The sequence below is a fragment of the Orbicella franksi genome, chromosome 9, assembly GCF_964199315.1.
Source record: "Orbicella franksi chromosome 9, jaOrbFran1.1, whole genome shotgun sequence".
In the NCBI taxonomy this organism is placed as follows: Eukaryota; Metazoa; Cnidaria; class Anthozoa; order Scleractinia; family Merulinidae; genus Orbicella; species Orbicella franksi.
The window spans coordinates 1,912,426-1,927,381 of NC_138153.1; the positions used below are offsets into that span (position 1 = coordinate 1,912,426).

Below are 14,956 nucleotides of genomic sequence, written 5' to 3' on the forward strand. Positions count from 1 at the left end.
TCGAACGGCTTTAATTCAGACGTCGAACTTTTCATGAGCCGAACCTAATGCATACACCTTGTCTGAAAACCGCTGATGTTTCGATGTGTTTTGGTTCGAACTAAATTAAGTTCGGTGAATTAAGTTCGACGTCTGAATCAACAGGAGTACTTTTGATAATTTGGGTCGGTCCGAATTCGAATTAAGTTCGGCTCATGAAAAGTTCGGCGTCTGAACTGGGCCTAACTTGTATTACATTAAAAGTTAGAAAACATTCTCTATGACCTTTTATTACTTATGTGTTAGAGCATTTCACAAGCAAACGAAAAGAAATGTCATTGTTTACACCAGAGATACAAAAACAAAAAAGATTTTAAGATTTTGGCTGTCCGGTTTGTGTAAAAAAAAAGCAAAAAAACAGGTGCTTGAGACTTAAAGCCTATCCTCTTTTCATCGTAACCCGGTCAGAAACCTTAACACGAAGCAGCGACACAATCAATTTAGGAGGTTCATTATATCATGAGGCGGTGCGTTTCATTTAAATATACTTTTATCTTGAATATTAATTTAGTGTCCTCAATTTATTATTTATATTTTCTTGTGGCCAGTCTCCGTTATTCCTAGTTAAAAGGTATCAGAACAAATCGCGTTAAAAAAAAGAGCGTTCACTAATTCTTTTCCGATCTCCAATCTGGCCTTAAATAACCGCAAGATTATGTATACATTATTAAAATACTGCGTTTCACTAAATATATAAATTTCTATATCAAGTTTTTTCGGTAGCAATTGGCTAATTTCTCGTATTATTAATTCGAAATGCTGGATCATCGGTGGTAACGATGCAAGGTAATTATAAATTACGTCTCCCACCTTCGTGTTTATTGACTTTGTAGAATTAAGACAATATAATGAGGAAGAATAAAAAGAAAGACATGATTTTATCATGTGTAAAAACAAAACACGTAATTTGTGACCCGCTGAAATACTGACAAAACGGAAAGAAAACTCATAAAAATAAACTTGGAAAGCTGCTTTATACCTGATCATGAAAGAGAATGGATAATAGCCAGTTTGCCGCTTTGAGAAGCCAATCAAAAGCCACGGCAGAAAAAGAAATCGACGGTGTCAAAAGTACAGCAGACCACTGAAGTCTTACGTGTGGCCAGTCAATAATTAAAAAACTTTCCTTCTCGCTCAAGTGCATGAATCGACTCTAACACGTGCATACAAGGGACATGAGTAAAGCCAGCCCTAAAGTGATAATAAAACTCTTCAAAACGTAATACAAAGATACTGGATCTCCAAGAGACTTAGTTAAAGACACAAGAAACACAACTCACGTGGCATAACCGCGCGAAATACCTCCTGCGCGTGCGAATTTCCGCAGAACTAAAAAGTTCCGTTAGTAGATGTGTGATCTAATTTCATTAACCTCGCTAATGCTGTCTAACTCAACAAAAAGTTTTTACTGGGAATGAGCATCGCAAAACATATGCGATCTCTAGCAACTGAGCGATAGAGTTCAAATCCTTTGGTTTTTGTGTAATTCGTGTATTCATATCCAAGAACCAAATGTCCCTCTTGAGCTTTTTGAAAACTTAATTAATTTCAATGACAGAAATGTCTTGATTATTTAAAATGACAGGGTTAGAGACGAAATGAATTTCTTGTTTATTCCTGTTGAGAGCCTTGCTAGCCGTTTGCAAAATGTCCTTCGTGCAATCTGAAACATTTGAAATGAAATTTTTGTACTTTAATATAGAGAGGAGATTATTTTGAATCAATTCTGTAAGTTTTAAGATTGCTGCGAGTAGTAAGCGCAATGAATTTCGCGAAGCTTTCCTTGCAAAACGGGAGCGACCGACTTGAATTTTAGTTACCGAGAAGAGGCGCAAGGCAGCCACAGCGAAGGAACAACAGAACACAATATACATCAGTGGGATATTTGCATGACTAACAGACAACGGTGTAATAATAAATAGCTACTGGTTGTACATTTATTTGTCTAAGTTGTATTCGAATGATGCCAAAGGCTTTTTATTGAACCACAGCGTTTGAAAATGTGCTTTCAAGTTGCTGTGATATTGATTTTGCTCACTTTTTTTCTGTTCTGTCGACAAAACAAAACAAAACCAACGCAAATATGGCGAACGCGAGCTTACATCTGTTCCGTAACAAATGCTGCCGTGTGTTTATTTTATCTTATTTTTGTGTTTTGTTCGTCGTATCTTTCATTGCAAGATCTCCTTTCTGCCACAAAAGGCCGCGGGAACAATTAACAGTGAAAGAATGAAGCTTTTCATATAGACATAAACGATTTTTTTGTTGTTCATTCGTACACGATCACTCGTGGTAAAGTTAGTTTACAATGAAAATGAGCTCGAGAAAAACGTTACAAAATGAAATGGCTTATTGTTTAAATTACACCTGCTTAGAGGCTCGCGTTTTCTTTCTTTTTCTTTTTCTGCTGAATAAACTGAACCACGCTTTTAAATAATATTTTTCTGAGAAACAAAAACTTTAATTACACCAGTGTTACTGGAAGCTGCACCTAAAAGCAACCAAATTCATTTTATTGTAATTTTCCTTGGGTTTGAATTGGTAATGTTCGGTTGTTTAAGTACAATAAAGTTTAAGTTTAGCGAATATACCCTTTTGACGGAAAGAAGGATAAGCAGAGATTACAAAAAAATGACAGCAGATATAAAACAAATATCTTTCGCTTTATCTCAACTTTACGTATTTCCTCAACACATCTTCTTTCAGCGTCCGTAGAATCTACAATACAAGAGAAACGCGCGAAAGGGCGGACTTGACGCGTGGGTAGCGCGTGTCTCGTGCCTAGTCGCGAGGCACGCAATGCGTACGTAATCGGTAATGTGCTAAGAAGATAATCACGATTTTGCCATGGTTACGGGAGGTAGTTAACCTTGGCTTTCTAGAACGTTCTAAAAGTACGATTTTTCTTAGCGCTACATTGTTGATCCACGTTTTCTATTCAGTTTGTGCACGAAACGAAAGAAAGGATTTGTAGCAAAATATTCTTTATTTTCGGTGATTTCAATGCATTTTTGCGGAAACAAAAAGGAATTTTGTCTCGAAAAGTAATCAATTTTCTAAAAGCTATTGGGCGTAATTACCCTTCTATTTTTAACAAATTTGCTCTAATGTAGACGAAAGCTTACACGCCCGAAGGCCTTCTTAAGGCTTTAATCATTTTTCCGCTCAGAGCGGATTTGCTCTCTGCACAGGAAACTCATGTCGGCTTCTTAAATACAAACAAAAAAGGATACAAATTAATTTTCTCAAATTACCAAATTAAATAAATGTTCTTTGATAGTTTAAATGGCTCTCAAAGATGCAAATTTGATTCCTTTTGAAGTCAAACAAAAGCAGTTCTTAAAAGAGGTTTTTTGTAACCTTCCGACGGGATACATGCACATTTCACTGTTTGGAATTAACGTACCGGCAGCCATAGTTCAATGGATTTGGTGGCACTTAGATTCATTTCCGTTTAAGCATCATTCTATAATTAAAATCTTGAATTTTCATAAGCGGTTTGAAGCAAAAAACGAATTTATTTGCCAAAGGGGAATAGTTATTTTACCGGAAATTAATTTGTTCACATTTATTAGTCTTCTTTTGCGAATTAGAAGCCGATTCACCTGTCGTTGTCGCTTGTTTGTCGAAATAACCAATTCATTTATTTCGTATGAAACTTTCGAGCTCACGATGTTAGCGCCTCATTTATTTTTTCGTATTTTTCCGTTGCACTATGTATTTCTCTTTGATCATAAAAGAACAGATTTGCCGAAATAAGAACTGATAGATATTTCGAAAATGAGTTTTGTTTACGCAAAATAATGTAGCACACGCCCTTAATGTAAGATGAACCTTGAAGACTAGTCACAATGTTTAAGTCAATGGGTGACTGGTGCAAACGAGAAAGCAACTACCCAAAATAAATGACGAACTAAGGTGAGAAATGTGAAGAGCGATTAAAGTTTACGAACCGTTGCTGTGCTGGATAAGTTAAAAGGTGTGTAACGTTTTAAACGCTCTCCATTTAGAAAACGCTATTGGCACCTTCTGCCAGCTTATGTTAATTACAAACTTCTATTGATGACACGCGTATGCAGAATTAAGATAAGAAATGAGACTAAGAGACTAAGTCAGGCTGAAAACTTGAAAATGTAACCGATATTGGCTATAATAGAGAATGTCAGAGAAAGAGTATGAATTGATTAGTGCTCTGGTTAATTGAAATGAAAGAATGATTTAACGCTGAATGCCGTGCGCCGCACTCCATTTAATTTTAGACAACTGAAGCCAAATGTATTTGTATCAAGGGGAAAAAAGCTATTTTTTCTACTATCATCGAGCACATTTTGAAATCACCGTATAGCCAGAATATTTTTTTAAAAAAATAATAATAATAATAATACAGAAATGTTATTACTAACAAAATACAGCATCGTCAACTTTGCTGCCTTCCCGTGGGTCTATAAAAAAAAAAATTGAATGACGATTGCAGTGCTATAATTCATGACGGCAAGGTGAGCGCAAGGCTTCAAAACATCCTAGACTGTTTCAAAATTAATTATCAATATTTAAACACGAAGATGCTTTATACGATACCCACAGAGCTACATAATGACACCAAGCCGAGATAAAACGAACAACGATGAGGTTTTAATATTCACTTACATTTTGCTTCATCATGAATTAACATTTAAAAGCCATTTTTGCCAGAAGAGAAAAAAAAAATCCAGCGAAAAGGCAATACTCTCTCGTGCTTTGAAACTTCATCGACAAAAGACGGTCAGAAATTGTTCTTAATCAAGACGTAGAAAAGACGAAAACCCGTGCGAACATCGCGGTCATTTCCTACAAATATAGCATCCACCGGTTTCGTTTTGCAAATGAACTTTAAATTAATGACATGAAGTTTGACAGTGAAGAGGCAGGTGCGAGCATTTTTCTTTGCCAAAGCTTTAGCTTGTAAAACAGACTAGTTTATAGCTGCAGCCCTTATCTAGGTTAATTACCTTAAAAGATAGCATCTACACGCGGGCGTGTGTTAATCAATTTTCTCCTAAATACACCGGCGGAAACGACGAAGGAAAGATTCCGCACCACTGGGCTAAATGACTCGAAAGAAGGTCACCTATTTCCTGCACGATTTAACTCTAAAAATTTTGAACCAAGCTAAATATAACATAAAATGCATTGTGCCGTCATTCAGCCTAACACTAATACCATTTTTACAGGTTATATTACCAATTCCTCTCGCAGTGGTTGGTTGATACAAAGATAAAGACCGCGACATTTTAATTTGTAACTTGTTTGTAAAGTTTCAAGTGCCTTTCTTGTTCTTGGCAAACAGCCTTGAAATTTGAACTGAACATTTTCCTCGCTGTTAAGTTTCCGTTTATGTCGATTAGCATAGCTTTAAGTTTCATTATTCAGGACAATCTGCATCGAGTTATCAAGGCTTCTTTCTCCAGTCTTAATCAGTTTTCCTTAATTCTACGTAAGCCGTTATGAATAAGTTTGAAGGATGAGCGGGGATTACTCTGGATTTAATCTTAAAACTCTTTTAGATTAACCGTATTTTGAACTACACCTCCACAGAATGGCAGTATATGGCGAAAAGCGTCTGTATTAAATTTGACAGGTTTTCTTGCACCCTTAAACGAAAAAACGAAGCGATTTACAACCTTAGTTAAAATATACTGCGGGGGCGTTTTTTCGTTGTTGAAGAATTATAGATCTCCAAATAAAACTGCTTAAATTACACTCTAGTTGTGCTATGCTAATTTGTTTCAAAAAAAGATACATACAAATTCTTTAGTTTTCGAAGTTTCTTTGTTCTTTATTTCTATCATTTACACTTTACGATTTATTTTTAAGGTTTTGAAATGCTCGTGATTGTCATAATCTCTAAAATAAAGTAAAAATAAAGTATCGATTTTATAATAGTTGACGTAATTGGTTATGAAAGGTTGTGAAAAAGTAAGATTTTGTTTTAAGGCTTTAGAACATGTGTAAACATTCTGGTCTCACTAACAACGATATCTCTACTTTTCTCTCTCCTTTTAGCCGCAAACCCCAACGAAGCACCAACTTTTTTCTCGTGATTTCGTTTTATACACAAACTCTCTAATCGAAGCGACTGGTGTCATTGAGCAAATAGGCGTCTCTCGGGAAACGCACGCCAACTGATGTCAATTAACAAGCGACATATGCAATTTGTAGCACGTTTTAGCAAGGGTACACACCAGTTTAACTATAGCTGTTACCATCACTGCTTAGTAGAACCCCAACAGTTGCCACGATTCGAGGTCTATAAAAACCGTGTCGCCCGCCTACTATTTCCAACTGAAAGTTATTTACTCAGTTGGGCGTCCTTTCGAAGAATTAAAACTTCTGTTTTGCGCTTGTTAATTTTCCCATACTCTGGTAGGGCGAGCTTAATTCGTAAAGAAGTGGATTCTCTATTATGGCGCATGGAAATCTGTCAGTGTAAACTAATTGTAGGTGTCAAAGTGAGTTGAAGCTAACGAAAAGATTAACAAAGTCAATTCTTGGCCTCAAACCACGGTTCATGCGTCATCCCACAAAGTACCCGCACGTAAACAAAGTTTGTGGCCCATTAAATTGATATTTAAATGCGTGCAAACGAATCCCTCGCTTATAAATCTCCATTTAAGCAATGCCAATTGTCGAAGATGTGATATTGATGAATTAACGAAGGCGAATTGTCAGCTTAAATCATAATAAAACAAAAAAAAATGGAACGCGAAACGTCGCAAAACCAGAGGTCGATTCGCTTCGATATTCGTCATATTCCATGAGAAAAGTTTAAATGCATCTTGCAGTACACGTTTTTTTCAACAGGAAAAAATACTCATTTTAGTCGAAAGCGATGCACTATCAATTGCGGTTTTAAACCTACAGGTGGACATGTTAACAGTTTGACTCCATGAAATAATTATGTTTTGTTTCTGAGTGGAAATCGACATTTCCACTTTGAATCATTCCAAGAGGAATTCCCAGGTTTTTCCTTTCGAACTTCTGGTCAAGGTTATCTCTTTTGGCGAGTTTTAGCTCGAAAGATAGTAATTAATTTCAATTAAATTGAGGTTCCTCGCTGGGATGAAAACTAAAAGATTGCCATTTTGTGTCATTGTTCAAACAATGCGATACAACAAATTTGGCTAATTTGATCTCCCTAGGCAGCGTTCTCTTAAAGTAAAACTAATTTCTGATAATTTTGGGCGCATAATTAAGTGGAATGTGGAAAAGGTATTCACTCGATCCATGATTTCATGTTTTTCAAGGTCTTATAAGCCTTGAAACAGATATTGCTTTCTGCCAGAAGCGAATAACCATTAATTGATCTTAATGTAAGACTTTGGGTTCCGTACTGAGAGAAGAACGAATTTCGACAAAAATTAAAAACGAACAAATGTAGTTAAGCCTGACCGAAAGTTTCGATAAATGCAGCTAAAGCAACGAAGATTTTCTCTCTTTAAATTATCTCTTTATTTATAAGAACCAATGGCCTCTAATTTCTTAAGGCCTTCGATAATTTTTCTACAGCAATTAAAGAGAACATATGTTCCCATGAAGTACTTTGTACAACCTCGCTTACTCGCTAAAAACACGAACTTGCATGACTACAGCATACAGATATCATATCAGTTATGATTGCTTCTTCATATATTTACAACATGGTTCTAGCCTTTCTGTCATCGAAAGTCTTCCGTATCGTAATTTCTAAACTCGGTCGCCGTTTCTTGTTTCATGACTACGGCTCCAGGCGACGCACTTCGCCAAGAAATTAATTAGCCGTATAAAGAATTATCCGATTTACTCATCCATTTTTGACACCTTTTTGTTTTACAGAACTATTGTACAAAAAGCCTTTACCTTATTCTACAATTCTCTACATATTCAAATGTACACGATTTGTTGTTCTTCGCGCTAAAATGGTCAATACAACCTCTCTAACTTGAAGGTGACAGCGGGTTTTGTGTGTTTTCGGTTACTTGGTGTTGGGCAGCTTTCTTGTCTTTTTTCCACTTAACACGGCGATTCTGGAACCAGATCTTGACTTGTTTCTCGGAGAGATCCAGCAAAGCGGCGATTTGGATCCTGCGAAGCCGGGATAAATATCTGTTTTGGCTGAATTCTTTCTCGAGCTCCAATAACTGCATGCTTGTGTATGCCGTGCGAATGCGCTTTGACCTGGAATTTCCTCTGTTCAAGTTGTTGGGCTCGGCGCGGGATACTGTTGGATGAAAAAAGATGTGTTTAAGCGGTTTTATCTCCAAACACGATCGAGCATATACATAGATAAAAAAATGAAACTTCATGATTCGAAGTCTGGAGTGGGCCAAAACTTTGGCGAAACACCTGTCATTATGAGCAGATTAGATAATGCGGCTTCGCGGACTAAAAAGGTAAAATTACAGATAATTACCGTATGACACTAAACGGAGGCGATCTTCCTCAGTGGTTGGGTAATGTGGCTGTAAATGACTGTGTTCGGCTTTTAGGAACTCTTTCGAGTAAAGGCTCGCTGCATCAGGAATTGATGCACCGCGGACGTGTAGAAACGGGTGAACGGCCGGACTTGTAGGAATACAGAGCTGACACAAACCCGATGCTTCTGACTGCGAAGGCGTCCAACAACACGAACAAGGAACTGTTGGTTCGAAGCTGTGTCTTGATTCAACAGCGAGGGAGGCGCTGGTAGTTTTCGGTTTGCTGTTCTGGATTAGCGACTCGATGTAAAAGGAGGAACTCATGTTGATGCTTGCACGATGACAGACTACTAAGTTCTACCCGTGGCAGCTATAATGAGACATATATAGTGTTAAGCGCACGTGGCCTATGTTGCCAAATTATGTTCACTATTGTGCGAATCATAAAGGAATATCATAAATAATGAACGAATTTTAAAGCTTTAGAAAAACAGTTTAAAGCACGCTTAATTACTGATACAGCCATTCAAACTCGGCCAATGATTACCTAGGTGGGGGCGTGGTGTAACTGCGCTTGTTTCTCTTCCTCTTATTTATTTTCCTTAGAAGAAGATTTACTTCACAAAACGCAATCCATTGATCGACAGGCCGGTAGATCTCGGCTAGGTGATCGTTCCAAGAAAACGTCCACCAGTAAAATTAATCAAGACGGAGCTGGCCCCATGATGTTCTTTTTAAACTAGTCTTTGCTCTGTATCACCTGCGAAGTCTTGATGACATTTCTATTTCCAATTGTTAACCATTCACTCGGCCTTTTTGGTGTCAATGTAATTAACTTTTCATCTATGCTCTTGCAAGCACTATTGTGACAAAGTTTAGTTTTCGCCAATTGACAATCGCATTTCCTGTATAATAGCAAACAGCCTTTTCTGGCGAGCGCGAGGATCCGGTTTTTGAATTAAGCCCCATATAGAAAGGCAAACAAGCTAAAATTCATTTATTCTTGGTGGATATTTCCTAGTTTCTTTCTTCCTCCAAATGTTCAATTTGGACTCTAAACGCGCTCTTTTTACCGCCAAATTGATAACCGTGTAAAACGTAGTCTCCCCATTCAATTTAATCGAGATTGTTTTCGAAATCCCTGCTAGCATCATTTTGTAGATTTATTTGCTTAACAGTCACCAAATAAATTGAATTTTTTCAAATAAAGTCCCCAGACAAAATAATTGTTTAGTAGGCTGTAATTTTTTCTGCTTAAAGCGAAACTTGTCACGGTGTTTTTCATGGAGTGTCTTAATGTCTTGAGCACCTCGAAATTACTCTTCTTTTCACGTTGATGTAAGGTCTCGGCGGCACCCTTTTCAGCAGTTGTAAATGTAGATTTAAATTGCAAAAGTTCTAACTCGCAGAAAACAAATGCTGTTTAATAGACGTGGCAATAATACTTTTGGCAAAATTAAAAAATCGAGCTGCACCTTGCGAGAGCAAAATGAATATTAAAAACTGAGCTATGAAAACCAGTGGGTTGGCTTTGGCGTTAATCGAAGTAAATACCATTTGTAAATAAAACTGTGCGGGCGCTAAATGAGAGCACGATTATTTTTTGTTTTGAGCCAGAATTTTCCAGTGTTTTTCGAAATCTTAAGCAAAGTACCGGTAACACAGAAGACAAAATGCTCCCCGCAGGTTTCGTTTATATGGGCTTTACTCCGAACTAATAGCCAAGATGCAATTTTAAAGCTCATGGCGATTAGCGCTAACAAGTGCGTAAAATTATGGTTAATAAAATGCGCTTGCAGGCTGCACGCTGTTTAAATATAATGAATCAAGTCAACTGGTACTGGTTATTAACACGCGCTAATCTTTCAATGAGATACATAGTGCATTATCGAGCACAATTAACTATTCTATATCGCTTCACGCGTCCATTTTCTCAGTTGTACAACGGCTTTCAAAAGTACAAATATCAAATGACGAAACTCGGCAAAATTTAATTTTGCTGCGTACACAAGTCATTAGATTTTGTGTTTACCCATTTAATTACCTTTAATCTCTCCGGAAGGTTTTTTTTCGGACTAACTACAGAGGAATAAAGTCAAATCTTGCTTCCCTCTTTAAACAGAAGTTTTACAGGAAATTAGCTTAGTTAGTGTAAACAATATTTACATAGTGACTCCGGCTGCAAGAAACACAGAAATTGTCGATAGAATCAAAAAGTAAATACGACCGATAATAACCCGAGACTGGGGTAAATAAAAAACGTTATTTTTTGGCTGTGCAAACCTGCTATTCTACACAAAACAAGTAGAGGATTTAGTTTTATAAGCAAACCAACGACTAGAAAAATAGTTGCCATGGTTGTTGCAAATTATTACTGACTTCCGTCTTCGAAAGTGGCTCAATGGAAGCATTAAGCGATGTAATAAGTTTTGGCGAGCGCCAGGCTCATTTTCCCACTATTTGCGGTAGATCGTCCGACATTTTTTCCGTTTCCATGTGGACTAATCTAAACAGTGCTAGATAATTAAGTTCCTAAGTGTTCGCTACGCGTGCCGTGTTTAATCTTTTGCTCGCGCAAATCAAAACACATCGAGTCATGCATTTCTCCTATTTAAAACTGAATCTTCTACTTTACCAAAACAATATAATCAGACACAGCACACCTTCGCCGAACAGCAGTGGTAAAACACGAGTAAACTATTTTTAAAAAGGTGTAATTTTTAATGCACGCCAAACAGTGGGACCTATTTATACCCCGGGGTGATAACAAAATATTTGGAAATGCTCAACTCACCAGGAGATTACTGACTGACAAAACAGTTCTAAAAGGAAGATCAAAGATATCTTAGACTACCCTGGTAGTAGTTTTAGGGCATTTTGAGGTTGAAAGCGAGCGAGTTAAGCTTCCCAATTAAAGCATTGTTGCTACTTACAGTGTTTTCACGTTACCAGAAAAAAAATTGGCACCATAGACTCAAACTACCTGCCGGCTAATTCTAATTCTAATTGAAACATTCATGTAAACGTGCGAGGGCAAACCGTTAATTAAAGTTTCTTATTGTGCCATCCTCCTACAAGATCCTCGTTGAAAAAAGTTTAAGAAAGCAAAACGCATTTTGCAAATATCACTTTGGAAGAATTTAGGCGTACATCTGTCAGTCTGTGGTTGTCTGGAAATTATGAAGTAGAATATCAGCTTTTTTAACTCAGCTACAAAATATCGAATCCTGGCAGATGTTTCTTTGCACCTTTTGAAAGGAATTACTGCTGAAAGTATTCATATATGAAAAAAAGCTATAGAATAACTCAATTATCTGCTGTAATTAACCAACACAGCTTGCCAAGACTTCTAATCGACCTCGAAATTGATTTTCTTTTATTTTGGACTTTTTCAGTCGCTTGGGGAAAGGCTTATGGGTTTAGCAAACTTTAATTCTTTTTGTCTGTTGTTTCCTTCAAACTGCTTGTGCCTGCCAAAAAGACAGGTATTATTGTATTTTTAATAAATGAAAGGAACCATTATTTAGTTGAAAGTTTATAAACGCCAATTCAATTAAATTCAGAGCCGAGAGTGGATTTTTATTGCTAACGGCTCGTGTAAGGCGCGCACCTTGCTCATTAAATAAAGTTGTTTCTTGTGAATAGCACTAAAGAATGAACCAAAAACGAGCTAAACTCGTAATGTTAAATCAAGTTTTTACGAATCAAACTCCGAACTCTTGAGCGCACCAAGCAATGTATCATGAAACGCAGTTTGCGCATATGAAATATTTGCCGAAAAACTCATCATTTTTCCTACTTCAATTTCTGTTTTGATAGACATTTTAACCTGTGTCCTGTCGGCGAAAAAACAAATTGTGTAAACAACGGAAATTTGCCTCTCAGAAGTAGCTATCCACCTTTAAGCAGGTGTAAAAAACTGGGTTATTATTTCTAAGAAAGGCTGTCTCATCAGTACACGGCTTGTACATTACGCTTTCCGAGTACAATTCAAGAAGCTAGATGATTTTTGGCGTACTCCGTAAACAAAGAAGGGTGTCCAAATTAGACTTTCAATAAACTACTTAATGCAATTTTATCAAGAATTTCACCATTCTGCCTGGTCAAAACAAGAAAGGGAAACGATATTAATATTTTACTAAGTGCTGATGAGACTGAATTCACAAATACATGCAGAATTAAAACTTTATGATCTTTCTTCAACGGCGGGTTAAAGAACTTGTAAAATTCCTTTCTGATCCTTCAAAACCTGCCTAGAGTCATTTGATCTCGTGTAAATGTTTGCGGCGTACTGTTAACCCGTGCGGAAACAAACTTTTTAAGTACCTTTTATGACTAAGTTTAATTCAACGGAATATGCCTGAAATATTAATGAAGAGAAGTTGAAAATAATTACGAAATATAGCTGATAAATAACCGTCTCGAAAACCTCATGAATGAGAAGAAATCGAACAAACTAAATGTTTTTCATAGAACTGCAGAATCCTATTCTCTAAAACAGCTTATAAGAGGCCGTTACACGAAAACCGAAAAATTGTGCGCCACCGACTGAGCTGAACTACTGAGCAACAGAAATCAAACTCTTGTGAGTAGTAATCGAGTTAGTTCCCCAAATGAAAATACAATGTTATATCTCAACCATTCAAATAAGTCACCACCAGCATCTAAGGTTAATTTGCTCGTCAAGTAAAGTGGTTTAAGAAAATAATAAATAAAAGTGATGAATGCTCCAACGAAATATCGTAACATTGATCCCAGAGTTAGAAATATTTGTCGCTTAGAGAGTTTATTCGCAAAACTAATTCGTCCCAAGCAACTCGTATTTTGAGGTCGATTTCGACGAATAAAAAACGTGCTGTTAAATTATGTGAATCGGGTTTAACATACAATCAAGAAAAACGGTTTCAACGCAACACAGTATAATTTTAAATGAATGGTTAATTTTGCCGGTTAAAATTAAATTCTGTCAATATAAAATTAAGCCGTTAGAGGTAAAAATTTGATTTTCATTTGGAATTCTCTCCTAACAATATTCCTTGTTTTCTTTCTCGGAAGGAAGGAACTTTAAAGGCTGTGACCTGATTCGGTATCAAAAGCATCAGTGACTTCTGCACAATTTATGCAGGAAAACAGGGAGCGAAATGTTTGAAACAGAACTACAGAAGAAAACGCTTTTGAAAATGCAGGGACTGTGCCGATGCGATGGAAGGATCAAACATTTAGTTTGTGTTTGCCGAAGACAAAATATATAAAGAGTGGAAAATTAAAAGAAGAGCGTTAATTGAAAATAAGAAATAAGAGGAACGTGGCAACTTAAATTATGGCTCAGTTACCCAGCTCTTAGGAGAAAAGTTACCTTTTAACGGTTCACAGGAAGCGGACGTGAAGGATTTCTGATAAGTCGTGGCAGTTGCAACAGCACAAGCGAAACAAGACAAGAAGAAGACGGAAGGAAGGAAGGAAAGAGCGAAGTCATTAAAAAAAACGCAAGTAAATAAACCGTATGATTCTTTACAGCCAAACAAGGAGGCTGAAACGGGTATTCTCTGTTAAAAGCTCGCCGACCTAATATTATTGCTGGTGGTAAACAAGTGTTAACTGAACGCGTGTGGTTATTGAAGTGCCAGCAGCCATTGTCCTACACACTGTTGAAAGGTTTTCCTGTAAATCCAAACGTATTTTTCCTCTAACTGTTCTTGTCAAATTAAAATACTTAGGAGTTTACAAAGATAACGCATGAGACTTTTTAATTATCCAAGACTTTGGGAGTTTTAGGTGTTTTAGGCTGAAGACAATACTTTCGCTGTCCTGACAATGAACTAGTGTTTCGAAGACCCTTCTTTCAAAACGGATCACCTCGGCAAGAAACAAAGATTCTAATCTGTTAAACAAAACGAAATTCTGCTCATGACTTCTTGTTCCCGCTGTTCACAGATAGTACAAAGCTGGGTCATGACTTGATGAAGTTTTCAAACGACGCGAAAGAAGTTAACTAAGTATGTAAAATATTCGGCACCATTCCAAGTTCCTTTGTATTTGAAATCAAAACAAAGCACATAGAGTTTTGCCTGCCGCTGCAGGGACACCTTAAGTCATCTCGATTGAACCTGTGAAGAGGTGCTTGCTCCACGTGTGAGGTCTGTGAGTAATCACTAGATCAAAAGTCGAGAAACCAAATTAACAGCGTTAAATGTGTACCTGCAAAGAACTGTATGTACTTGATTTAGTTACTACCCATTTTAACAATTGTACAATGATCGGTAGCTTTCAATTAATGACGCACTCATGAATAAAGCGTTGTCACGGCTCTCTGTAAAAACTTTTGCAGGATTCAGTCAGCGGTGAGAAGATTGACAAAGGTCCGTTAGCTCAGACGAGGGACACCGGCAGAATGTACAAGAAGCACTTTATTAGTTAAACCTTTTGCGGTGGATTACATTCACAATCGTAACCAAATGCCTTTGTTCTTTCGTGTTTTATATTTC

The 14,956-nt window shown here is 37.0% G+C and overlaps 1 protein-coding gene across 2 annotated transcripts; it reads right to left on the reverse strand.

Moving 5' to 3' along the window:
• Nucleotides 1-6,961: 6,961 nt before the first annotated feature.
• LOC145497171 (GS homeobox 1-like) lies at nucleotides 6,962-9,397 on the reverse strand. Of its 2 annotated transcripts, XM_081476975.1 has the most exons (3): nucleotides 9,019-9,397; nucleotides 8,468-8,841; nucleotides 6,962-8,275 (listed from the first exon to the last, which is right to left on the reverse strand). In XM_081476975.1, exons 2-3 carry the CDS (start codon nucleotides 8,793-8,795, stop codon nucleotides 7,992-7,994), a joined length of 612 nt encoding a protein of 203 aa, XP_081333101.1. In that variant the 5' UTR covers nucleotides 8,796-8,841; nucleotides 9,019-9,397; the 3' UTR covers nucleotides 6,962-7,991. The 2 variants fall into 2 exon arrangements, with proteins under 2 accessions (XP_081333101.1, XP_081333100.1); XM_081476974.1 differs by lacking the exon at nucleotides 9,019-9,397 and having other exon boundaries at nucleotides 8,468-9,001.
• Between the last annotated feature and the right edge of the window lie 5,559 nt (nucleotides 9,398-14,956).

Excerpts from the sequence above, each read along its gene's own strand:
- LOC145497171 (XM_081476975.1), bottom strand. The coding sequence starts at position 8,795 with ATGAGTTCCTCCTTTTACATCGAGTCGCTAATCCAGAACAGCAAACCG. Across the intron at positions 8,276-8,467 it reads CCTCCGTTTAGTGTCATACG|TATCCCGCGCCGAGCCCAAC; the intron begins GTAATTATCTGT and ends TTCATCCAACAG.